The sequence below is a fragment of the Rhagoletis pomonella genome, unplaced genomic scaffold (assembly GCF_013731165.1).
Source record: "Rhagoletis pomonella isolate Grant_MI unplaced genomic scaffold, Rhpom_1.0 Rhpom_scaffold_00005, whole genome shotgun sequence".
Lineage (NCBI taxonomy): Eukaryota > Metazoa > Arthropoda > Insecta > Diptera > Tephritidae > Rhagoletis > Rhagoletis pomonella.
In genome coordinates, this window is record NW_023458559.1 from 38,596,112 (window position 1) to 38,623,753 (window position 27,642).

A 27,642-nucleotide genomic window follows, 5' to 3' on the forward strand; every position below is an offset into this window, starting at 1 on the left:
AGAGCAAAAGTGGCCGTGGAAGCCTGCTAATAATCATTTTTTGCTATATGTGTATGGATGTGTGTATGTATGCGACTGTAGGGGTGTACGTGTGTGTGCACTAAGGTGTACTAAACTGAAGCTATGGCATCGTCGTTGTTAACGCTCACTGACTAATTCCGGTGATGATGCTGATGCCAGTCATCGTGCTGGTGCTTTTGCCATCAGCAAATATTGCCAGCTCTTAACTACTCAAATACTTATCTAGCGCAGAACCTGAGTGCTATGCTGCTATTTGGGTTGTTAATTAGTTAATTATCTCACTGATAGGAAAAATTAAAGTGTAACGGATATTATTAAGAGATGCAATTGCATGACGATTAAAATTTTGAAGAGAAAGCCAGTACGCAATATGGAAGAGTGGAATATATGTATGTATGTATTTCTTATAAATTAAAAAGTATGATTCCTATTGGGGATTTAATATTGATTTTATAGCTTAATTGATTTTACCCGCGCAACAACTTAACTAAGCTAAATTTGAATTTTAAAACAGATAAATAAAATATTTTGAGAAAAGTCTTCATTAGGTACGTTCCTTAGGCAACCGCATTTTAATGTTTCATTCAACCTTTCATTAAATTGGACTGGAACTATGAAACTGGTTGCAACAAAAATATTTGCTAAATAAAGCTTACTTAATTAAACCTCTCTCTCTTGGTAAGTAAATTCATTAGGAACTTATAACTAGGTGGCAAGCCCTTTAAAAAATATTTTCGTACTGAAGCTCTTTCTCTCGTTTGATACCCAAATAAAGAAAATATATTTGGCACCAATATTAAAATATTTTATTTAACTTGTTTATCAAATTGGTCTTGAATTTGTTAATATGTGGCAACCTTCGTCAAAAATATTTCCGAAACGGGGCTATCTTAAACCTCTCGTGAGATAACCATATAAAATACTTAATTTAATTTATTAATTAAATGGATTTTGGACTAATTAACAGGTGAGAAACCTTTTAAAAACTATTTCGGAAACCAGTTTTCTTAAAGCTCTCTCGGTTGACGCCCATATTAATATATTTCTTAAAACTAGTTATTTAAACTGATTTTAAATTTCCAAACAGGTGACAAGCCTCTTCAAAAGGTTCTTCCAATAGAGGCTTTCGTAAACCTCTCATTGATGTGGTTTCCACATAAACTATTTAATTTAATATATTAATTAAATTGATTTTGAACTGCAAAATATTTTCCTAATTAGGCTTTGTGTCGATTTTCATTTCATCAAATTTCAAATCTCCCTGTGAAGCTAAAAGCTGTGCACATCTATGTAGAATTCCAGTTTTTTAATTTAATTTTTGGAAATTCGAAATAACGGCGCAGATGTGGTTACCTTCAAAAAAAGATGGCAACCCTGACTAAATATATTATCAGCCTAAAGTTTTCTTGGAACTCTTTCGTTTGACACTAATATTTCGATATTTCATTTATTTAACTTGCGTATAAGTAAAACAAATTCGACTTTTAAAACAGGGGGCAACCCCTTTTAAAGTATTTTCAAACTAAAATATTTTTATCGTCTGGCATTGTTATACATATTTCAATTAACAGATGAATTAAGTTGAATTTGATTTTTTAAGCACATGGCAGCTTTTCAAAATGCAATTCAGTAATAAATTATTTTCAATCCTGTTTCGATTGATACCCATCCTTTGACAATCCATTTAACTTATTAAATAATTTGAATTTAATTTTTTCAACAGATGGCAGCTGTTTTCTGGCACCCTAAAAAGTTCTAAATGTTCACTTTGAAGATTTCTTAAAATTTCAATTGGCTTATGTATAAATAAACTAAATAGGACTTTCAAAACAGGCGGCCACGCTCTTAAAAATTATTTTCGTACTAAAGTTTTATTAAATATTTTTCGTATGACATTGTTATAAACATTTCAAGTAACAGATGAATTAAGCGGAAATATATTTTTTAAACACGTGGAAACTTGAAATTAACAATTTTATACCCATTCTCATTTATTTAATTCAATTCATTTAACTTTTTAAATTATTTTTATTGAACCCTTTAAACGGGTGAAACCTTAAAACACATCAAAAATATTCTAAGTTGTCAAAATAAATATTTCATATTTCATTTGACATCCATTTTTAATAGTTCATATAAATTGGGCATAAAATAATTTAATTCGACTTCTGAAATAGGTGACAACCCTCTTAAAAATATTTCCAAACTACTTCCTTCTTAAACCTCTTTTGCTTGACACCCATATTACCTTATTCACTTACCAAATTCCTTTAATTAAAATTGAATTACATTTTTTAAACGTGTGACAACCCTCCTACATGTAGTTAAGATATAAAGCCTTTTCAAAACCATTTCGGTTGATACCCATATTGTAACAACTGATTTTACTTTCAAAACAATTTGAGCTTAATTTCCTAAGAGGCGGCAACTCTTTTCGAAAAAATAAAACCTTACTGAATATCCACATTCTAAACCCTTAATTTCGTATCTCATTTTTGAAAATCGAACAAACGGTGCGGATCTGAGGGCATTGATTAGTAAATAACTTGAGTTTAATTATTTAACAGTTGGCAACTCTTTTCAGGTCAAGCGCTTTGATTTGACAACCCACTTTTGAAAATCGAAATAGCGGTGCAGATAGATATTTTATGCTGAACAAAAAATGCATTCGCATATTATATGTATATATAGATACTTGTGTATTTAATTCCGTTTTCAACCAAAGTGATAGAAGATTTAAAATAATTTAACAATTTAAGCACATCTTGTCTCAGATATTTCACTCACATAAATAGGAAAGCGAGCATTTCCTTCCAAAACGTTCTCGTGCTAAAAATACACTCCACGCCATAATTATAAGCGCACCACATATTGACAAGTTTTTATAATTGGTTTTTTTTTTTTGTTATTATAATCTAAGTTTCAAACAGGGCACGACCTTCGTCCATCTGTTTAATGGAAGAAATCTATTTTGTATGAAATTTAACGTGTTAGTAAATGTTTCGCGAGTGGGTTGGCTGAAAAAATCCTGGCCAGGATATTCTAAATAAAATATTCAAAAATTATAATTTTTTTTAATTTTGCACTCATTTGTTTAATTAACAAATTATATACCAGTCGAAAGTATTAAGCCTATAGAATGTGAAAACGTCGAGTTGTCTATTTTTTCCTGGCCAAAGGATAAACTATAGTTTTTAGAAATAAAAAATTACTAAAATTAAATGACAAAAAATAAATTGTTGCCACTTCTCAATATGTGGTGCGCTTATAATTATGACACGGGCTGTATTTATGTACATACACGCACCGTCTTTGCCATGGAATTCATAACCAATGATTAATGTTGTGTCCCTGAAGGCATACTAATGCAAATTTCTTATCTTCGCCCGCCCAACTACATTTCTATTTAAATCGACTCAGAATTTCTAATGCGTTTGAGATTTGAATAATCTACCTATGTACATACATACATACATTGATATAACATGAACACATAAATCTTCCATAAATGCCGCACAAAAAAAAAATAGATAAAAATACTAAAATTCGAATGAAATAGAAGGTGACACAAACAAGACATTTAAGAACAAACAGACACGAAAATAAAATAAAATAAAAATATTTTCACATTGGAAAAATATGCAATTCGACACAAATGCTACCAACTGATTGCGCTCAGTGAGTGAGCATGTGCCGCAAACGTTTTCGTCAGAGAATTTAAGGGAAATATAAAGCAAAAACGGGTCACCTTTAGCGAAGGACGAAGTTGCACCAATAACACTGCCCGGCTGAAGCTTGGTCAGGCTGCGTACGACGTTGCGGCATTCGCATGCGATGAAGAATTGCTGCATAGTCGTGGCGTAAGTTCTTCTCCGGTTGCGGGTAAAAAATTTATAAAATCACAAATATTTACAAAGTCACGCAGGAAGGAAATGCGGCAGGAAGTGAGGACATGCGACGACGACGACGACGACGACGATGACGACGACGACGGTGATGACGATGACATTGACGTGCAACGACAAAAAGCCAAATGCGGTGGGTACAGCGTTGAAAGAAGAGGTTGGGAAAGGAGGGACGGACGGCATGTTAAGTGGCACACAACAAGCATATATTTCATATGCAGATCTAAGTGAAGATGTATACACATACAAGCCAAGCACTCACACACTCATTGCTAATGGCTAAGGAAGCAGGTCATTTCGGCCGGAGGACAATATGGCTACAGGCAAACAACAATAACGGTAGCAGTAACAACAAATTTCTATACCAAATTGGTTGCATGCGACTGACAAGTGTATGTAGCAATATTTAGTTGAGTTGAGTTGAGTTGTTGGCTGTTGGCTGCTGGTGTTGCAACGATTTGTGTCTGCTGCTGACATGGGTACCCAATTAACAAATTTAAGAGACGACGCTTTTATTTAAATGTACGACAAACCCTTAGAGACATATACCAATATCGTGCATTTTGTTAAATAGCATGAGAGCATATCGTTATATCAAAAGATTTAAATTATATTATTAATTATAAATTGTTTCAATTGGAAACTATCAAAACGTTTATCGAACAAAATTTCGATTAATATTACTCGGTGAAATCGATAAATTATAACATTAGTAGTCTGGTATACTCATTGCACACGTTTTAAAAGGAAAGGTTCACAGATTTTTTTCGTTAAGTTTTTCGATTATTATCACTCGACAAAGTTATCGATAAATTATGCTTATAGTGGACGATTTTTTTTACTCATTATACAAGTTTTGAAAGCAAAAATGGTCATAGTAGTCATTTTCTAAATTGTTTATAAACTTATCGAATAATTAAATGACATGAAAGCATGTCGTTAAACCAACAGGTTAAATCAACACTTTTGGTAAAAAAACTACACTGCATTTATCGGACCAATTTTAGGTTAATATTACATGGAAAAGTTATCGCTAAATTATGAACGTAATATAAAATTTGTTTACTCATTACACATTTTTAAATAAAAAATTGTGCAAATCGATAAATTTTTCGATTATTATTACTCGACAAAGTTTTCGATAAATTATGAATATAGTATACGATTTGTATAATCACATTATACATGTTTTGATTATAAAAATGTATCGAATATGTATTGACAAAATTTTTTAATTACTGTTTTTATTTTCGATAGAAGTAATCGGTATCATTTTTCCAGTTTTAATTCTTTAATAATTATAATTATCGATTATCGCAAAAGTGATTCCAACTATCGTTAAATTGATAGATGCATTAATATATCGATATGTTTCATTGTGATGTGTGTCTTTTATGCAGAGTGGCAGAAGCACACTAAGAGCTTTGTTATTAAGAGCCGAGAGGTGGCCGTTATTGTTTGTCATTTCCTGACGATTTTCGGAGACTAGGGATCACACTGGGTTTTATTTGGATATATTTAAGTAGGTAACTATAACCTCTCTAGACAAGCTGTGATGTTCAATGTATCTGGCGTCAACACCATCACCGTATCCTACTTAACTCTATCTTGCGTCAACAACTTCACCGCGAGGTATCAGAATTAAGTCCAAAGCCCGCATCGCTTGCGATCAAATATTTTGGGATAAAAACAAGTTCTTTTGGCCTGTTTTAAGGTGCAGAAGTAGAGAGACTGCAGTGAAGTGATGCAAAATTATTCCCAAGACCTCAACCACTTACAAAATCCGGAGCCTGCTCGTATTTCGGTTTAAGCTCTTTAATTTGACTACTACTGATGACAGAGTAGTTTAGTTCCGTTTCTTTGGGCTCTGAGTGTAAAAACTGATTCCTTAGAAAGTAGGTGCTAAGTAAGCAGTTTCCCAACCCAATTGGTGACACTGACAGGGTTAGACGTGTTATGGACTGACTCAGTCAGTTCGTTGCCCTCTGCCAGTGCACCTTTAGCGTGAAAGAGGAGAAGTCCTGGCCCACCGCAGTGCCCGCAGGCTGAGTGGGAAAGCATTGTTAATGACGAAGTCTTTAAATCGATCGAGATCTCCTCGACCTCGCTAACTGAATTCATCCGCCAATATCCGGCAGTTTTTATAAAACAGAGGACTAAGTAGAAATTGCTTGTTTTTTGAATTGTTTAATGGCCGCTTCCTTAATCTGCTTTATAAAACCTGTGGCATGCCTATAGTGAGACGACAATCCGCGTCCTTTCCACCATTGTAGATTTTACTTCTAGAGGTTTTGTGTGTAGTGGAAGGAAAGGTTTCGCTCAAAAGATTCGATCCTACCGCCCGCCAATGCACATGTCTGTAAATATGAAAACTGTTAACTTTTGCTCACTGGGTAAGCCAAAAAGTAAATTTTCACAAATGTAAGTGTATGTTTGGAATGCCATCGACAGGATACAACAAGCAAACGACATTCTAGGCCAGTTCAACAATGTAAGTGAAATAAAGGGGAAGTGGAGAGGGGGCTAAGTAATGGACATGCACAAATAAGCGTATATCTAAGTTTGTTTGCTTGGCGCAACAGAGAACATCAAAAACATTTTTGGCATATGAGAAAAGGATATATGTAGGTACATACATACATACATACATATTAAGGTACTAATATTACCATCAGAAGAATGTGTAACACACAAATGCGTAGAACATACGTATTACGTATGAACAGAGAAGAAAGCACTCGCTTGCTTAAATGCTACAAATTTTAAATAACATTTTTGTCAACAACGGTATGAGATTCGAGATTGAAGTAAGTTACAAGATATGAGTAATCAGTATTTTATTTAAGAAACTTTTGAATAGAAAAATGTGATAAAAATGTGAAAGTTTGTGAGTAAGTTTGCTTCACGCTAAAATGACTGCACGTATTTCATTGAAATTAGGCGCACGGATAGGTTATGGCCTGGATGAACTTATAGGACATTTTACGAAGAGAGCTGCCACCTTTTTCAAAAGTTGAAATCAATTATTAGTTAATGCTAAATGAAATATTACAACAGTTTGTATGCCAACCAAAGAAGCTTCAAAATGGTTTATTTCGAAAAAATATTTATTAGGGTTGCCACCTGTTTAAGAAGTTAAGCTCGATAAATTATCAGTTTGAATAGAAATAGTATTACAACATTGTGGGTATGAAAACGAAAGGAGCTCAGACACGATTTATTTCGAAAATAGTTTGAAGAGGGTTGCCACCCGTTCAAAGAGTTAAAATCAATTCAATTAAAAGTTAGACGAAATATTTTAATATGGGTATCAAACTAGAGAGGTTTAAGAAAGTTTCATTTCAATAGTATTTATAAAGGGAGTTGCCACCTCTCTATAGATTCGAGATCATTTTAATTAGCAAATTAAATTAGATGTGTTAATGTGGACATCAAACGAGAGAGGTTCTACAAATATTTTTGACGAGGGTTGCCACCAGTTTAGCAATTCAAGATCTATTTAATTAGCAAATTAAATAAACAAAATGTTTCAATGTGGGTGTCAAGGGCGAGAAGTTTTGCGAAGCTGTATCCATTTCGAAACACATTTTTCACAAGTGGATTGAAAACGCTCTATTACGAAAATATTTTTGAGTGGATTGCTATGCCACCTATTTAAAAAGTCAAATTCAATTTTTTTTTAATAAGTTATATGAAAAATTACAAAATATTATCAAACGAATGAAGGTTAAGAAAGCTGTTTTTAACATATGATAAACTGTTTAAAATTAAAATCCCCTTCCTTAATAAATTTAATAAAGTCTTACAATATGGAAGCAAATCGAAAGAGGAAGATGAATGATTTCAAAGACATTTATTTGGAATTATTTTCAAATGTTTGGCAAACGTTTAAAGTGTAACTAAATTTTATCAGTTATTTTAATGAAATCCTTACTAATATTATAAATCCGAAAATGAGTTTGTTTTTTTGTTACGCTTTCACGCTTTAACTACTTATTCGATTCCCATTAAATTTTGTACACTGGTGCCATTTAGCACAACTTAAATTATAGGATAGATTTAATCTCGATTATACGAGGGGGCGTTGCACCTCCCATCATAAAACGGATTTTTCATACCGCATATCATATCTCAGAAATTTTTTTTTTTCATGGAGGAGGGCTGCCACCTCTTTGAAAAATCAAATTCGATTTGAATTAAGGGAATTATTTATTTGAAAATTATATTAAAGAATGGATGAAAAGAGGCTTCAAAAGTGGTAGTTTGAAAGTATTTTGGAAAGGGTTACCACCTATTCGAAAAGCCAAGTTTAAATTAATTTTTCGCAAGGTGTTTGAAAAATTAATACATGGGTGTCAAATGAAAGATTGCTAAGAAACCTTCAGATTCGTTTAATTTAAATGAATTACTACAATATGGGTATCAATCGAAGGGCTTTTGATAAGGGTTTTAGCTCTTAGCTACATGAGTGTTGCCACCTGTTTGAAAGATCAAATTCTTTTTGAATTAAAGAAATTTGATAATTGGAATATGTATCCCCTGATTGAAATCTAAAATCAAATACAATTTAGTTTAGTTTTAGTTAGGAATGTTCAGCTTTAGCATGTAGAGTTTTCTGAGGTTTTTGAAGAGGGTTACCACCTGTTTGACATCTAAAGTCAAATACAATTATATTATAAGTTTAGTGAGTTATTACGATCTAGGTTTTAATCGGAAGAGTCTTGAAAAGGCTTTATTTCTAAGCAACATATGTATAGCAGTGACTCCACATGTTTAATAGTTCAAATTCAACTTGAATTAGAGGAATTAACGGTTACATAAGTATAAAATAGTATCACAAGAGAGAGGTTTAAGATAGTTTTAGTAAAAATTTAAAGTCTCCTGATTTTTGCATATTTTATTAAACAAATACCACCGCAAATTCAAAAAGACGAGCAATTATTCGTTTTTCATTGAGTATAAAAAGTATGCCAAACATTTTAACTGCCTTGATAAATTTTTATATAGAAACTACGTTTTAAACTATGAAGCCAAAATCAAGTCGAATCCTAAAGCTTTCTGGCGATTTATAACCTCGAAGGAATCTTGCTCTAGTATTCCCTCTCAACTATTTCTGGACGGGAAATCTGCTACCTCCCCCATTGAGGCTGCGAATCTGTTTGCCGATTTTTTTCGCTCAAACTTCATTTTAGATAACGACTCTAGTGGAAGCCTTTCCAATACTAAGGAATGGCCCTTTAGCTTTGGATCCCTAACCTTGACCACAACCGACATTCTTAATGGCATTGCGCAGCTTAAACCCTCGAGCCAAACTGACATTGACGGGCTATCCGCAGTTCTATTAAAAAAATGCGATTCTCTTATTTATCCATTAAAATTAATTTTCAACAACTCGCTATCCGCAGGGGTATTTGTCGAAGATTGGAAAATAGCTTTTATCACCCCTATCTTCAAAAGTGGTAATAAAAATGATGTTCATAATTATAGACCCATTTCCAAACTTTCAACTATTTCGAAACTATTCGAATGCATAGTGAATGAAAAGGTGTCTTTTGCAGTTAAAAGCCTTATTTGTCAGAACCAGCATGGGTTTATGCCTAACCGCTCGACGGTCTCTAATCTCGCTGTCTTCGCAGAAGATTGCATTTCTGGCTTCAAAGACGGGTTTCAGTTAGATGCGGTTTATACCGACTTTTCAAAGGCGTTTGACAGGGTTTCACACTCTATCTTAGTCAATAAACTTGCTGCTTTAGGTTTTCACTCCATTTTTTTAAATTGGATTAAATCTTACCTTAGTAATCGTCGCTGTGTTGTCAATGTCGATAATACATTATCGTATCCCTTTATCGCTTCCTCCGGGGTACCCCAAGGAAGCGTTTTGGGCCCCTTATTTTTCATTTTGTTTATAAATGATATAAGTAGTTGCTTTTCCCGTTCTAAATTTCTCCTATATGCGGACGATTTAAAAGTTTACTCCGTAATAAAGAGTCCGCTCGATTCACAGATACTTCAAGCAGAGCTTAATAATCTTAAATCGTGGTGTGACACCAATCGCTTGTCGTTGAACATTAATAAATGCTATCACGTCACCTACAGTAAACGTACCACAGTCTTTCACACTTCCTATCATTTTTCCAATTATTATTTAAAGTCCGTCCCGGAGATTAAGGACTTGGGAGTAATTTTTGACAGAAAATTTACATTCAGCAATCATATTAACTACATTGTCTCAAAGTCCTATGCAATGTTGGCATTTGTGCGACGGAACAGTTCCGAATTCTCTGACCCGTATACAATTAAATTGCTTTTCACTACCCTTGTTAGATCTAGGTTAGAGTACGCCTCATTTATCTGGAGGCCATATCATGCATGTTACGTTAACCGCATTGAAAAAGTTCAAAAGGTGTTTATCAGGTTTGCTCTTCGAACCTTGCATTTTAATGAACCTATTCCTTCGTATCTTGCTAGATGTAAGCTCATTAATTTAAAATCGCTGGAAAGTAGGAGATCGATTCTGTCACTATCTTTTGTATTTGATATTATTTCTGGACGGGTGGACTGTGCCCCCCTCCTTGAACGTATTCGTTTTAATGCCCCACTTAGAAATTTACGTCATTTTGAGTCCTTTCATATAGGCCCGGTAAAAACTGTTTATGCATTAAACGCTCCTATCACAAGAGCTCTATGCGATCTTAATCGCATCGAACATTGTATTCATATTGATTTTACAGCTTGTAAAAACGACTTTTTGAATTTGTTATCTTCTATTTTGGATTAATTTTGTAAATATACTTTACTTTTCTTTTTAATAGTCTGTAAGAATATTTGATGTATTCATTGGCTAAATTAAACAAATAAACAAATAAACAAATAAACAAATAAACAAATAAACAAATAGAATAGTTCTTTTGAAAGCTTCCAAAGCCTTGCCATCTTTTACGACATCGTCCGATTTTTCAGCCGATATTCCGTTGGTTCCAGTGGTTTTACTGCTTTCAGGCCGTATTTTAGCAGTACTCACCGCGTCTGGTTCGAGTTGGCGACGTGAACATCAAGCCTATCCATTGGTCTGGGTTCTTCTTCGTGAAGCACGCTTCATATCTCAAGTGTACTCTGGACATCTAGTAGCAGTTTTTCATCTTCGTATTTGCAGGAAATAGCAACGTCTGGACACCTTTTGATTTCTGGATTTTTTCGAGTAGAATTTACGCGCCGCATACCATCCTGTCAGAATTTCAAGCTCTTTGGGCTCACGCTATTCTGACTCTCTTTTCTTCTTTATGAAAAGGCTCTCTTCTATCTTTGACAAAGGGATGACGAAAAATCGTTCCACAATCCTATACATCACTGTCTTCTTTCCGCTTTTCCTGGTACCGCTCATTTGTCATGCTTGTCGCTATCGGCCGCAGCGACTACAAGACATTATATGAACGTCTCGTCATATTTAAGCAAATAGCGAAAAAATATTCAAAACCAAAGTAGCATTTGTGTAACATTTTAATAAAATAATAATAATAATGTTAGTGTTTGGCCGAGCGCCATTTTCAAAATTTTTCACAATTCGCCATTTTCGATCTGCCATTTTGAGTTTTTGAAAAACTGACTTCAGATGTCGACTTAGCACCCAGAAACCACCTGGTAACAATTTTCAACCCATAATAATGCATAAATCGTTCATTGTCGACGTTTTAATTTGAGGAGTATCTTTGCGAGAGCATATTTTCGGGAACTGTCCACAACTGGTATGTAATTAAGGGAATATTCCCCAATAATACCCGAACGGAAACCAATTATTCAGTAGTGAAATTGCCGCTAGCCAACAAAAATCGTCTCTGATGGGCGCCATCTTGTATTCTTGCATGCCCTGAGCTTGCATGAGACCCAACCATCCAAGAGTGAACCGCAGTAGGGCAGAAACATCTTCAGCGGAAAAATATAACTCGAGACAATATCGTGAGTTCCACCAGATAAGGGCTCCGTGGAAGATAGGTTTAACTGTGGTTTCATAGACTCGAGGAAATGAATTAATTTTGGGCGAGAGGCCCTATCTCTTACCAATAACTCGCGTGCAGCAGTATAGTTTTCAGCTCTAAAATATAACTATTATACGAGGTACAGTATCCAAAGTCCTGCAAATATTGAACGATTTTAAACTTTGGATTATATTTGGAAAATATCTTAACTAAAACACTTAACTCTTACGCATAATTACATATGTATATATGCAGATCATTTTTTGGGCCGAGGTTGGCTCGTTTAAATTTTATTTAAAAAATTACAACTATGCATTAAAATGTACGTAGCATGTATTGGCTAGCTCTTATACCCATTTCGTCTACCAACTAGATCCCCTACTCTACAAAAATGTCTCTGTACAGCAAACAATTAGTGTCAATGCTAATGTTTATGGTATAACTGTGTTTACTTTGTGCGCTTTGAAATATGAGTCACGCATGAAAGTACGACGCACGAACTCTATACTCCATTAAGCTTTTAACAGCTTGTAAGATTTGTTTGAGCACAAGTCTTTTAAGGCCAGTGAAATGGGTGCGAAGAAGTAGCGCTGTGCATTAATGAAGACATAAACATGTATGTAGTGTAGTACTCACATTCGCTCACGGAGATCGCCATTTTTTCCTTTCGAAAATTCACTTAATTCACCCCAATCATATGCACTAAAGTAGTATTCACTTTGCAATCTTAACTACCCTCTTTTTGTGTAGCAAATAGTAATACAATTGCTACGGCAGCATCTTCATTATCAAAACATCCTTCTTCTTGAAAACGACCCACCTCCATCCCCTTTGTGTTCTATTAAAAGCTCACTTTTTGCTGCAACTCAAATGTACACCCACCACTCTATATAGCTGACGCAAGTAATGCGTACAATAGTGAAATTATTTTTACATATCCGTCAGCAAAGCGTACAGTACATATAACAACAACGAACAAAAAAAAAAAAATAATAAATCTTAGTTAGAAATACAATAATTTAAGTGAAGCGAAGAATTTATTTTTCTTGAAAACGTAATTGAAATCTCAGTATACATAAATATGTACTTGTAAATATTTTCATACACTGCTGTACATTAGGGTGGATTGTTTTTAAAATTAAGCAAAACACTGTCTCTTGTACACCATGAATTGCTATCATAACAGTGCAATACTTACCAAAGAAATAAATATGTATCACTGCGAAGTCGCATTCTTGCGTCTTAGGGTCGAAACATAGTGGAGCGGCGAGCAAAGCGAAGAGCTAGCATCGAGCAAAGCTTCAATTACAAACGTGTATGTACGCTTTGCTCTTCACTATGCGCTTTCCCATTGAAACATATGCGTTTGAAATCGACGCTTTGCTCGATGCTCTTTGCTCGCCGCTCTACTATGTTCTTACCCTTAGAGCTCTAGGAAATTCATTCCTTTGTCATCTTTGATACTTAGATACTTCCTTTGTTCGCGCTTTCGTTCTTTAGGTCACTAGACCTGTATAAATTTGTTATGGTTCTGCTGTGTTTCAAGTTACCGAAGACTGTCGCCTTTAGGAACCAGCATTGATATCGATAATAATGTCAGCCTCGAAATCCAATAAAGAATCATTAATGCCAACATGTAGTTAGTAGGCATATAAAAGCTCTCGAAGAAGGTCAATTGAAACCAATGCTTCAAAGACAGTTAAGGATCTTTCTCCAGCGAACTAGTTTGTATCTTCGCTACCTTCAACCGGCAGTGGTCCCGTACCCAGCACAGTGTTACCACATTTAAAATTGGCAAACGTTGAACCGTGCTGAATTAGTGTTCAGAAAGGCTGATTTCGATATATTTGAGATGGCTGTCTGGTTAAGATTACTAGTACCTTATATTGCAAGACACTGCGACATCGCAACTTATAGTTGAAAGTTTGCTGCCAGGTTCATATATACCAGGACTCACCTTGTATTTTACTCCTGAGCCCTCTGTGTACCGATTCATATATCTTGATTAAGGGTAAGAACCCGTTATTCTATCCTTGGCGATCTATTATTTTTACCGGCAACTTTCTGTCAACGCATATTTCGGAAAGCGCACATCCCTCCAACCCTATTATCTACTCCAGAGTATATGCATGGAGTTTCTTTGCATAAAAGTAGTCCTCAACTGAGCAGAATCTCCCTTTTTAATCTGCTGACAAAAAGACAGGCCTATATTTTAAGTTTACTTAAAGGTAGTATTAATTTCAGCCAATACAACCCGCATGTTTACTACATACTCGTCTGCATGTCCACACGACCTAGGCGCTGAGACCAGACGAAAAGCAGTATTGGCAACGTCTGAAACAGTACAGATGTTCTTTCCTGTAATTATGATTGTCAGCTTATCTGCATACCAACGACATCCCAACCACACTATTGTAGTCTGATTATGAAGACGTCTACAATTTAAGGAAAATTTTGCCTAAAGGCGATATGGTAGCACGATGCATAAGCCCACAAAACCAGAGGTTCATCTCTAGAGAAAGCTCCATTTTATTTAAGTATTTCCTTAACTTGCAGTGCCTGTCAGGTAGACTGTAAGACGTTCCCGATTAAGTTGAAGGAGTCATTAGGATTTCCCCCCTAGAAGGAGTTATGAATTTCTTTGGTTGTCTCATTCCCTTCGACTTCCGCCAACTCCAAAATAATTCTGCAGTGTGTCCTTTAGATGTGCCGTAGAAAGGCTCGGTTCGTAGGCATGCGCTTTTGGACTCCATGTTTTGGGAGACAGTCAGCCCATTCGTTGCTTTCAAACCCTTCACGCCCACGGGCCTATCCTAACGCCACTCAATTATGGGATTGTAGGCTGTTCAGAAGAGTTTTACAACTGTCCAAAGGCCTTGACACAGTTCTAAAAGAGCCTAAGGCCTTTAGTGCTGTCTGACTATCTGACATAATATTTATTCTTGCGCCTTTTATCCTTCTACAAAAATATCCTGGAATACAGACTTCGATTGCGAAGACTTCCACCTCGAATATGGTTGGGTATGTGCTCATTGAAGACTTTATTGCTATCTTGGTCGCAGTACGCCTGCCCCAGTACTCCCGTCGTCTATCTTCGATCCATTGGTATATCATAGTTAGGGCCCTTTGACCATTATTATCGCAGCAGTGCTTTTCAGGAATTTTGACATTGTGGGGGTTGCCAAAGGATAATTTCGGTAAGATAATAACTGTGAATTTGATAGCGGGATCATTCATGAATAGCTTGAAAACCTCCAAGTGATCTATTTTTCATGCGGGTAACATTAGCCAGCCGAAGAGCGCTCCAGAGGGACTCCTTTTCAATTAAAATAGACAAACCCAGGACATACGTTGGACAGGTGCGCATAGCTCCTGTGATGGCCACGCAGACTAAGCGGTACTTTCTTTTCCGCCTTTTTTCGGTTAATTTGCCTACAATTATACGTATAATTGTTTTGTGCTATACGCGTATAGTCGAAAAAAATCTCCCATACAAATTGACCCGCCCTAATGTACATATTTCCCTATTGACAGAAATATTGTAATGATGATGATTTCACCATAAAACATGATTCAATTATTAAAGGTTTTGTAAGTAGCTTTTTTCTAAAATTTGGCACTCCCACCCACAGGGATGGTTTTTGGAAGCAGAAGAAAAAGGGGAAGAATTCAATCACACTTCCTAAAATGGGAGCTAAATTCTATAAAAACGTGTGGATAATAGTGAATGGTGGTATTTTAAAACAAAAACGAATTTGATTTAATTATTTAATTTAAACAAGCTTATTTACATCGAATATAACCCCCTATTGTTATTAAAAATAAATATTTCTATGTTTATACCAAACTTGCGTACGTCAGATGGCGCATAACTCGAGAATGGATGGTCCACTTTCAGCTTTTTTTTTGTTGTATTTGTTTGCCAGTTGATGGACATGAAGAAGCTATTTGTTTGCGGAAAATATGCAATATTTATTAAACAAAAAAACGGCAAATAAAAAAATTTGGAGCTTACGTTTCTTTCGCGGTTATGGCTTGATTGTCTCGAATTCTTTGATGTCGCACTTTTTATGTTCTGGGGAAAATATTCAACACTGGCTTGCACAGCCGCAGTTGGCGATTGGTGCCGGACGAACTCAGAGCACGCAGCTACTGAACGACTGAGATAGGGAACGAGATCTACATCGTCAAATGAGAAGTGGCGTAATGGGGCTTTCGCACGAGGCGATTTTTCAGGCAACTTTTGCGTTCAACTCCCGCCGGGTTGCACGAAAAAAAATTTGAATGACTAAAAATATCAAAATATAAAAAAATATTAAAATATTCGCCATAAAAAGGCGTTTGTATTGTTCAACTTTGCATTCTACTTTCAGCTAATCGCTTTCAATAAAGTTGGTCGCCAGCCAACATTCGCCTCGTGCGTACACCTTTTAAGTGTGCAATTACATCGCGCCATTGACTAAACCGAGCTGTCGTGTGACGATTGGGCCTATGGATGCGGTTTGGCAATGTTATATTGCGTCAAAATCTCATTCGGAGACACCAGGATTGTGTCGTGGAGTACAATACCTAAATACCTTCGTTGGCTCATTGAACGCTTTACTTTACAGCGACTTGGCAGAATCAAGAGGTCTCCACGAATATCGACAAATACATTTCGGCATTTAAGGGAATTTCGTCTCTTAACATTGAATTTCTGTAGTCCAACGATTCTCACCCATTTTGTCTTGTTGGCGCCAGCGAATGCAGAACAAACATTTCTTCAAATTTAAAAAGTAAAAATTTCACTACTAACAATTTAAAAATGTTCTTAAAACTTGCAAAGAAATTTGGAAAAGAAATATCACTGTTTTTGTTTTTAGGAGTAGGGTGGGAGTGTCATTGATAAAATTAGAGCGAGAGAAAGTTTTTCTTACAAAACCTTTCATTATTGAATCATGACCATAAAACTAACAGCTTTCCTATTTCTCGTTCTTTCTTTGATTCACAATTTTATTGCATTACAATTCTCTTTTTCGTTTCTAATTTTTTTTAGGGTGAAAAATACGATGGACGTAAGGCGGATGTTTGGTCCTGTGGCGTTATCCTGTATGCGCTGTTGGTGGGCGCATTGCCCTTCGATGACGACAACTTACGCCAACTGTTGGAGAAAGTGAAGCGAGGAGTGTTTCACATACCGCACTTTGTGCCGCCCGACTGTCAGAGTCTGTTGCGCGGCATGATTGAGGTGAATCCGGATCGACGACTGACGGTGAGTCATCATCGCGCAATAAAAGTTGCACACAAATACACACGCACATAAATGTATGAATAAAGTGTTGCAGGCATGCATGCAGCCAAGGGAGGTTGACACTGAATTCTCGCACACCCCCAACCAAGCCAAAACAATAACAAACACAATAAATCGTCAGGCAGTCAGTCATAAAAGCGACAATTGTTGACAGCCGAAGCAGAAGCAGCACTGATTGCATTGCCGGAGTATGTATGTAGTTGTTATTGACTCGGTTGGTTGGTTAGTTGGTTGGTTGGTTGGTAGCTGGCGCGTCCGCATGCTTGATATACAGCCACATATATACTTATACATATACTCGTATTTACAGACACATGTGAATCCTTGTCACCAGTCACTTCCCAATTGCGCTCGTTTGTCAAACAGTTCGAGCATTTGATTTACATTCATTTGCATTTACATTTCAAGCTACTTCAATACTCTCACAACCCCTTCCTATCTTTGTAAATACCTAATTCTTTCCTATTCTTGAACTTTGCATACTTTTCACACTCTTTTTCTTTTTTTTTTTTTTTGTTGAATATAAATTCAAATTTATCTCCAATCACTTCTCTTCTCTGCAGCTGTCCGAAATAAATCGCCATCCATGGGTTACAGCTGGCGGCAAAGGTGAACTGGAGTTGGAGCTGCCGATGATGGAGGTGGTGCAAACGCATGTAATTCCCTCTGCCTCTGCGGTGGATCCGGATGTTTTAAATGCGATTTGTTCGCTAGGGTGCTTCAAGGAAAAGGAGAAACTCATACAAGAGCTATTGAGTGCGAAGTAAGTAAATTTTTGTGTGTAAATATAGTTAAGCGTTTGTGAGTTTTGGTTGCCCTGACGGTAGTGATTACCTATCTCATTTTTTTGGGAATTTGCCACAAACGGTAATTAACTCGTGTTGTTGTACACTGTTAAGAGGATTATGGTAACATGATGTGTGTGTATTGAGTACTTATTAGCGCCCCGAGGGAAACTCACTGATGAGCATTAATTCAATAATGGCATAACATTCTCTGGATTGGTTTAGTAGGGGTGTTACTATTGTAAACAATAAGTTGGGGGAATTTTCGTAGAAATTCTATTGCATTCTAGAAAGTCAATATTTTTCGATCGTTAACCCCGGTTTCTCTTCAGCAGACTTAAAATAATAATACCCAATTATTTTTCTAAACAGCTTTAAATATTAACTATTTTTTATAGGTTTCCCAAGAGACCCTTAAAATGTAATGGGAGATCCAAAAAATAACCGTTAGTATTAAAAAATGGTAAAATAAGAAATGGGCGTGGCAGTTTTAAGACTAAAGTTTACGCAACGCAGTTTTTATCAGAGATTTCTGCAGAATACTCCTTTCTTAACGACATTTGTTCTGAAACTTTGTTTAAATCGAAGAAAATTTTAGAAACGCGCCTAGAAATTTTAGAGTCAAAGTTAAAAAATTTAATTTACGCAGAATATCTGCTCACTAACAAAGTTTGTTCGTGAACTTTTAAGAGAGTAAGAGCAGAACTCCTTAACTTAAAGTTATTGCAATTGCGCATTCAAATATACATTTTTTTTTAAGGAGCAGTACATGAAGGAGGGGTAGCCCGACTATCGACAACGTGCTTGGAAATAGCTAAAAAAAACAAAATTTGTTTGTATGAAGATTTCTTATTTTGCTCTGTATTAGTTACCCAAACTGTTGCTAAGACCACTCGGTTGTCATTCAACAAGTTCTTATAAATATATGGCGTGATTTGCAAAGGATTTCTGAATTTGAGGAACGTTATGTAAAATAAACAAAACTGTCTTCTTTATAAGGAAAGGAGCGATCTTTCAAATGAGCCCGATTTTGGATGTGCACGAAAATTTTTAAAAATGTAAAAGAATATACAATTTTCTAATTATTTATACCTCATATAAATTATATATCTCCTAAGCAATTAAGTAACTTAAATGAGCAGATCGCCTAGCTGCATTACTACTGCGAAATCACTTTATTTCTCAAGAAATCTGCCTCTTTTCCAACCCTATATCTAGCGCAAAAATAGTTGCCCTTCTACTTTTCTACCGATAGCGTTGTATCCTATTATCGATACTACATCTGTGGCAAAATTTCATATACTCGATGTTCGTAGTTATGGGATCGTTTTAAATCCCAATCCCGCCACATTAGTATACATACTTACCTCAATTGTCAAGATGTATTCAAGAGGTATTCGCTTTTTTGCCGATAGTAAAGCCTTTGCGAGAAAACGAAAATGGGAATGAATGTGTCTCACCTAGTAAAAAGCGAGCTGCTCAACTACCCTACTTAAATATTTGCGTTAGGCTACAATTTTAGAATTGTAATAGAGAGATTCCTACGCTTTAGCAATCGTTGCAGCTTAGCTGTCTGAGTATGTTTAGATATCGCACATCTAGATCTAAAGTGCGATCAACTAAAAAAAAAATTTGGGCAATTTTTTTGCATAAATCAATTCATATGACCCACATCCAAATAATTTTTTTTTCATGACATTAAATGAAAAAATACTAAGGGTACTCATTTAAATATATGAAATATATTCAATATGAAATATCAAAATTTGTATGGAAAGCCATTTACACAAAAAGGGAAACTTTGCGCGGCAATTTTGGAGCGCAACTTTGCGCAGTGTGCTGTGCAACCCTCAATCAGCTATTTTGTTTACATTCATTTTGGTTTGTGCTCAACGCTTTTTCGAAATAATTGCGGTAAGACTTAAATATTTACTCAAATTTGAGTTTCAATTGTTCAACTTTATAAATTAAGTATAGTCAAATAATTAAATGTCAGAAATTGTGTAAAATATAAAATTGTCCTCATGAAACACGTGGCGCAAAGTTGCCTAATTGCCCACATATGAAACTTGCGCGTATATATGAGTACCCTTACTGTTGTACCTAATTTTGTATTAATTGTGTTGAATCTGTATGATCCACAAGCAGTTAAACTTTCCCTCTCTGAATTTTTAGTTAGCTTACTTTAGAACTAGGTGTGCGATATTACCACATGAGACTCTTCTGTATAGTAGACGTTAGACATCTTCTTGCGGAGTGTCTTCTAGATCTAATTGTTCTGAAAAGACCCTGGCAGCAACAATTTTTTCCAGTTTAGACCAGAATCCTTGTTAACTGACGCCAGCCTTTCCAATTGAAAGCGAGGCTTCGCCATTCTCTATCAGCAGCAGCGGGAACCGTTTCGAATACTTTTAAAGTTGGGCATGGCCTTCCAGATTAACTTCTACACTAATTTCGGTGGTGTGGTAAGTCTCTCCATTACCTTGTCGCTGTTACCTGCCGTCACAAATACGTTAAAAGCCATACATCTCTCGTTGCATTTTTCACTAGAACATCCAACAAAATCCACCACTGTCATTCATACATCAAGCCCACTATGTTGAGAGAACTAAAAAGTTTGATTTTCGTTCATCGAGGCAGGACTTTACTTCTCAATTTCCTAGTAAGTCCAAAGTATTTTTTGTTGGCAACAGCGATTTTTCGTTGGATTTAAAGTCAGATAAAGTGTTCTATAACTTTGAAATTATAAAAGTTGTTTGTGCACAGGAAAGGTGCCCTTGTCTGCTACCAAGAGGAGCTCTGAAATTTAATTAGCTACTGACATTGCTTTTAGTTTCGTAGAGGCTCAAAACCAGGACAAGGAGGCGTATAGCCAGCTCCTTTTCATGCTATTGTAGGCGGCTTTAAAAAGAAAAATATGTAGATAGTATATCGATCTTCTAATCACGGATCTTTTTCCTAAGACTGAGCGTATGATGAACAGCTGATCTATGGTAGCCTAATCTGGTCTAAGGGCGCACTGGAAATACATCTCGTTTACTTCTTCATATCCCAGTATCGATCTCGCATACCCTGTTCTGTATACGGTCGCTGCGTGGACCAGAATTTTTTTTTCTAAAAAATGTATAAAAATTTTTGATCAGCTTGAAACTCCTCTTTGTCGGTGGGGCGGTGATGAGCTAAGTTTTGTGACTCTGTTAGAATAGATTTACCTTAAGATTTCATGTATGGCAAGTGAAGTAAATACATTTTTTTTTGTGCTTTCTTTTTTTTTCACTTCAGTCACAACACAGAGAAAGTAATATATTTCCTACTCTTGGATCGAAAACGAAGGCGGCCTGCCTTGGAAGACGACGACGAAATCGCTCAAAAATCACGTAGTGAATTAGATGCCGTAGATCCGCCCAGAAAACGACTCGACACATGTCGTATAAATGGTACGAACTCACCCAGTTATGGACAAATATCGGAGGGTTCGCCGCTGACACCAAGACGGCAAGCATTCAAGTAAGTGGAAAAGTTTTGGAGTAGCATAAAATGCATAGCTGAGTTCAAGCAAGTACACGCTGCTGGCTTAACAAGAAATCATAGCTGCTTACACAGTTATTCGATCAAACAGCTATTCATTATATTTATAAGTTATATGTAAATATACAACTCAATCACTTTGTGCTCAAAATTTTACCAAAAACAAAATTTAAAACCATTACGATTTACATAAAAGCCATAAACTCAATTTACTTACTAATCGGTTTCGTCAACTTATGAAATCTTTTTTGCATGCCGCTGCTTCGTTACGCGCGCACACATCCATCGACACATACACACATGTGCATCTGCATCGCCTTACCTCATCTGCTAAACTATAACGTCATCAATATTGCGTTTGCGTTCCATTGTGCGTTCATGCGTTCATTCGTTGCAAATTCAAATCAAAACCAAATCGTATCAAACAAAAAAAAAAAACAACAACAAAACCGAAAATCAACAACAGCTTCCGGTCCTACAGCAGTTCGCGTAATCACCAGCGTCGCTCACCCACTTCGGTTTCCTCGGTGCGTTCATCGTCATATCACAGTCCCACACGCTGCAATTCGCCCATCAATTCGGCGCAACAGCAAGTCAACGCTATCTCACGTCCATCCTCGCCAGCGGCCACATCCGCCGGTCACTCGTCCCGTCACTCTGCCTATTCGAGTGAATGTCGCGAGCGTTCCGGTTCGGTGCAACATCATCCGTCTGTAAGTCGCACACCATCGCACTCCTCGCAAACAGGCGTTGAGGGTATCATTGGTGTTGGCAGTGGAAGTGGTGGCGGTGGCGGTGGTGTTGGCAGCGGTGCCGATAGAGGTGACAGAGGTGACCGAGGTGGTGGTGGTGGTGGTGTCAGTGTCAACAGCAATGGAGGTGGTTGCAGCAGTGATGTCGTCGCGGTGCGTGAAGCACGCGAGGCGCGCGAACGTAGAGATTCACGTAGTGAACGTCAAGCGGCGGTGCAGGCCAGCTGTGGCGGTGTGCCTGGTAGTCCAGGTGGTAGCGGTGGTGGCGGCGGTAGCAGTAGCGGCAGTGGTTCCACAGTGCATCATCGTGCCAATTCTGGGCCAACCATTGCGATTAGCATGTTTCACGATCCGGAGGCGAATAGTGGTAAGGAAGATAAGTTGAAACTATGTAGACGAAATTGAACATGTTTCGATAAGAAAGTGGATTAAAATATATGTTTATGTGTTTGTATCAGTAAAGACCACAGAGAGCTTTTAAGTGTGCGTGCCTTTAAAAAACATAGGCTTTGAAAGCAGCCCGTGTATGGGCCTTCTTAAGATTTCTATATATCTTGTATTGACGAACATAGGATAAAAGATCCCTGTGGTCGAAAATGCTCTACAAGTTTGGCAGAGCTTTTTTCACTTTATTGGGAGGAAAGCCATGAACTTGGAGATGAGGCCTTAGAACACTGATGCCCAAAGAAAGCTTTACAGTGTACATACATATGTGTAAATATCAGCGAAGACAATGGGGAGCTTTTACATGTGCGCACCTATAAAAAAACAGAGGCTCTGGAAGTAGCCCGCGTTTGGGCCTTCTTTAGCTTTCCAGATATTTTGTTTGACGAACATAGGGGATAAAAGCCCCCTGTGGCCACAAAAGCTATATAAACATGGTAGAGCTTTTTACTTTATTGGGAGAAAAGCTGTCAACTTGGAGTTAAAGCATCGGAACACTGAAGACTAAAGGAAACTTTACAGTATACATATGTATTTATATCAGTGAAGACTAAGGAGAGCTTTTACTTGTTCGTGTCTTTGAAAAATAATGACTCCAAATTTATATTTTGTATTGCCAAACCTAGGATAAAAGCTCACTGTGGTCGCAGAGGCTCTATAGCCTTGGCAGAGCTTTTTTCACTTGATTTTGAGGAAAGTAATGAATATGGAGTTGAATCCTTAGAGCACTAATGCCCAAAAGGACCTTTACAATATTCATATGTTTGTGTTTATAGCAGTGAAGACCATGGAGAGCTTTTAAGTGCCCGTTTATTTAAAAAACAATGACTTTAAAACTAGACCGCGAAAACTCTTTTTTAGATTTCTATATATTTTGTATGGACGAACACAGGTTAAAAGCTCCCTAACGCTGCAAAAGCTCCAAAACTTTGGCAGAGCCTTTTTAGCTTTATTGAGATTTCATATGGCCGCTCACAAAGTAAAACATCTATTTGTTCGTCACTAATAGAAAATGTACAGAAAGTTTAAAAAGCTTTATTACGCTATATATAAACCATTGACGAACATAGAGCGCTTATACTCTAAATCTATTAAAAGTCTTGAAAATTCTATTTCGCGGAATACTTTTTAGTCGGGATTAATTTAAATTAAATAAACATTGAACTTTCACAGCAATTCTTTTGTGTGCAAGTTCTTTTGTCAGTCCGTTTCCATTCTTTTTCATATTTTCTAATCTAATTTTTATATCTTCCAGTCATGAATCCTTCAACGTCACCGCTCATGAACAACAGCTCGCCAGTGATGTCCGGTTCGCCATGCAATGCGCCTGGTGGTCAATTATGGAAGACACGCCTCACGAATATCAAAAACAGTTTTCTGGGTAGTCCACGTTTTCATCGAAGAAAGTTACAAGGTGGTTGTCCTCAGCTATCAAATACGCATATTCTTTGTTATCGGCTCCTTTTTTCTCATTACAGTGTCCGCAGATGAGGTTCATTTAACGCCTGAATCATCGCCAGAATTGACCAAACGTTCTTGGTTTGGTAATCTTATAACAACGGAAAAGGATGAGACTTTCACGATTTTGGTGAAAGGCAAGCCAATAGCGACTGTTAAAGCGCATCTGATACACGCTTTTTTGTCGGTGAGTAGTATTATTAGCTTCTATTAGCCTGAATATTTTTTGTGTATTTTTGGTTTAAAATCCACTCTATTTTCAACATTCACTTTTAGATGGCTGAGCTTTCGCATAGCGTCGTTTCACCAACATCGTTCCGTGTAGAATATAAACGTAATGGTAATGGACCTGTCATGTTTCAAAGGCATGTCAAGTTTCAGGTACATAAATTAAATTATGTTTCTTTGACATTTTAATTTACACTCCATTTTCTTGACTCAGGTGGATATAAGCGCAATTTGTAAACAAGGAGATATCTCGGATATGCTGTTTGCACTGACATTCACTTTGTTATCAGGTATACTATGTTTTAATCCAAAGTGCAATAAAACCGTACAAGATACTAGGTCTTACTTTACTAAGCAACATGTTGCGAAATAACTATAACCAGGCCCACCTCATTGGCATTCCTTTATGAATGATGTTTATTTGTTTAGATTCAGTCTTGTTGCCTTATCGATCTTAGTATGTAATTTCTTTACTTGAAAAACCGGCAAATCAGGTTTAGCATTATTTAATTAATTAGGGATACCGCAACCTAGAATACCTTTTGCATCCATCCCTTTGATAAGACGCAATCAGCCTCCAAGATAAATGTTAATAATGTCTTGGGAAACGAGTTCTTCGATAAAAGGGGATTCGTGTGTTGAGGAGCTAAAGTAGTGCAGTCTTATGGTTTTTTGGTTTTTGTTGCGATCAGTTTGTAGAATATATTTTTGATATACTTGTAGGCTGGTCTGATCTATTATTTAATGGTGCAAATAAAACACTTATTCCGCAGTCTTAGTTTGACCAAACTTTAGGCCAATCAGTCTCACATCGCTTCTACTGAAAACGTTGGAGTAGCTGGTTGACCTGCACATAAGGAACGGGATTCCTCAAGATCGCCTATCAAGAGCTCATAAAGATTGTGTGGCAGAAGTCTTCCTCGATATCGAGGAGGCTTTTAATAATGTCCTGCCGAAGGTAATACTTAAGTCATTGGATAAGGTTTGAGTTGAAGTCAGTCTCATTTAGCTACGCGACAGAACAGTCATAGCCATATAAGGCAGCGCTTGCCAGCAATGAATGGTGAATAAGGTACTCCGCAGGGAGGTGTCCTCTCACCTTCGTCGTGGTAGTGAACCACCTACTAGAGCAGCTGGAGAGACACCGCTGTCGGGTAATTGATTACCCAGACGGTATTGAAGTTGTAGTTAAAGGTAAATACGTGGTACTGATCTATGAACTGCCCCAATGGCACGTTAAAATGGTTTATAACTGGGCGGCCAAAAGAAGCCTCGCCGTCAATCCCAGCAAGACAGCACTGGTCTTATTCACTAGAAAGTATACAATCCCTGACGCTTTTCTTCCCCCTGCTGGGGCGCTTACAGCTATCCGGCAAGGTCGAGTACTTGGGCTTGATATTGATAGGAAGTTGTCGTGGAGGCTAAACGTCGAGAGCTATTGGAAAGAAATAGGACATTTCGCTGAAAAGTTATCTGCTGGCTATACGAGACCGTAGTCAAGCCTATTATGTTGTCTGGCGCCCTAGTCTAGTGGAGCTCTCTTGAAAAGGTTACACTTGCTAAGCAGCCGGAGCACGCATAATCTGCTGGTTTTATTGGTATTAGAGAGGCACTGCGGACCACCCCCACATTGGAACTAAAGGTAATACTGAATGTAATCTGCTGTCGCGCCTCTCTCAGTTGCGTGGTGAATACTTCTGTGTTAGGCCATTTGTGTTCCCGGTTACGGCAAGAATGCGGGGCTGTGTGGCTGGCGAATTTGCTAATAAAGGTACTCTTAAAACGTAATCGCCGGATAAAGAGTAACTGGGGCGCCATAGATCACATGTGGCACACTCTTAGATAGATGTCACCTCAGCGAGCACCAGGTCATGTGCGATCGGTATTTCTGGCCGTGGGTCGACCAAATTGCAGTTCTCGCTCTTGGTGGGGTTTTAACTAATCACTGTCCAATCGTTATTCACGCAGTATTACTTGATCCGCTATGTCGCAGTTGCCCGGAAGGTGACTTGGTAAAATCACCTCAACACTAGCTTCTTGGGTTCACAGCGTTTGCGAGGTTAATGTCCCTTACACATCCTTAATAGACGCGAGGAAATCATATGTTGCCTTCTTAGTGCCAGAAGATCTTCCAATAGACCTGCAATTCGAATACAGATGGCTTCTTTCAAAAGTAACGGAAGTCAAGTAAAGAGAACGCTCGCATCAGGAATGTAAGTTCGTGTCTAGAGTCAAGTTAAACTTGAACTCTGTCATTATTCTTTAAAAATTCGCTTTCTAAGCATAGCTCAATAATATAACGTTGATATTAAGGATATTCCATAAAGCATAACAACAGAAAAAGAGTGAACAGTTGGGCGCAGAAGGCCGATAATTTAAAAAATCAAAAAAAAAAGGTCTTCAGAAGGCCTCTTTTCCAGAATTTCTTTCAATCACTCGTCAACTGAATATGTATTTTTAACCCACTTCCAAAAAAAGGAGTTTATCAGTTCGTCGGAATATTTTTTTTCTATGTATGTTACCGCATAACTTTGGACCACGTCAACCGATTCCGATAATTCTTTTTGCATCAGAAAGGTAGTATCTCAGAGGTGGTCCCATACTAAGATCCGATAAGTGGATCATGAGATATATGTGTATATATATTTTTTTTTATATGAGAATTGAAGTCGGTTTTAATTTTGCTCATAAAAACCTTTCATCCATTTCTTAGGTAATATTCGTCGTTTCCGTCGCATCTGTGAACACATACAATCCCAAGTTTGTTCAAAACGATTCCCTGGACCGAGTAGTCCACCCACAGTGGCTACAGTTACGCAAGCTGTGTCGGAAAGTTCGTCATGTGGTTCGGTCTCCAGCGAACGTTTGTCCTATAAACGTCAAGTAAGTGGCCAAAATACAGAATTTTTGTTGGAACAGTAGATATTTTTTTTTCTTTTTTTTTTTTCTTTAGCAGATTGAGAATGAAATTGAAAATGACTCGATATTTGTTTTCAAATCGGGCAATGGTCGACGGGCATCAACTACAAATAATAACAATGCACCACCGGCGGATATTGCACCCGGTAGTCCAATAGCAGTGCGCTCTAAGTAAGTGGGACCAATTGTGATATAGTATATACTGGCAGCCTTGGGAGAGATTTGAAATTGAAAAGAGAGCTCTCTCTTTGGGTTGGCCGATTATTTTTTAATTTTTATTTTTCTAAAAATGTATTTTAAAATTTAAAACTTTACTTACTCTCCACTCTTTACAGTTCC

At 37.0% G+C, this 27,642-nt stretch overlaps 1 protein-coding gene across 1 annotated transcript in view; it reads left to right on the forward strand.

Moving 5' to 3' along the window:
- Positions 1-27,642, forward strand: part of LOC118738906 (serine/threonine-protein kinase BRSK1-like) — a gene marked incomplete at its 5' end in the record, with an annotated part of 40,557 nt that overhangs the window by 12,441 nt on the left and 474 nt on the right. Inside the window, 10 exon segments of the mRNA XM_036469952.1 lie at positions 16,935-17,150; positions 17,753-17,952; positions 21,257-21,481; positions 21,969-22,621; positions 23,954-24,112; positions 24,177-24,343; positions 24,433-24,537; positions 24,599-24,674; positions 27,098-27,267; positions 27,338-27,474. Of these exon segments, the coding sequence (XP_036325845.1) occupies positions 16,935-17,150; positions 17,753-17,952; positions 21,257-21,481; positions 21,969-22,621; positions 23,954-24,112; positions 24,177-24,343; positions 24,433-24,537; positions 24,599-24,674; positions 27,098-27,267; positions 27,338-27,474 (2,108 nt within the window).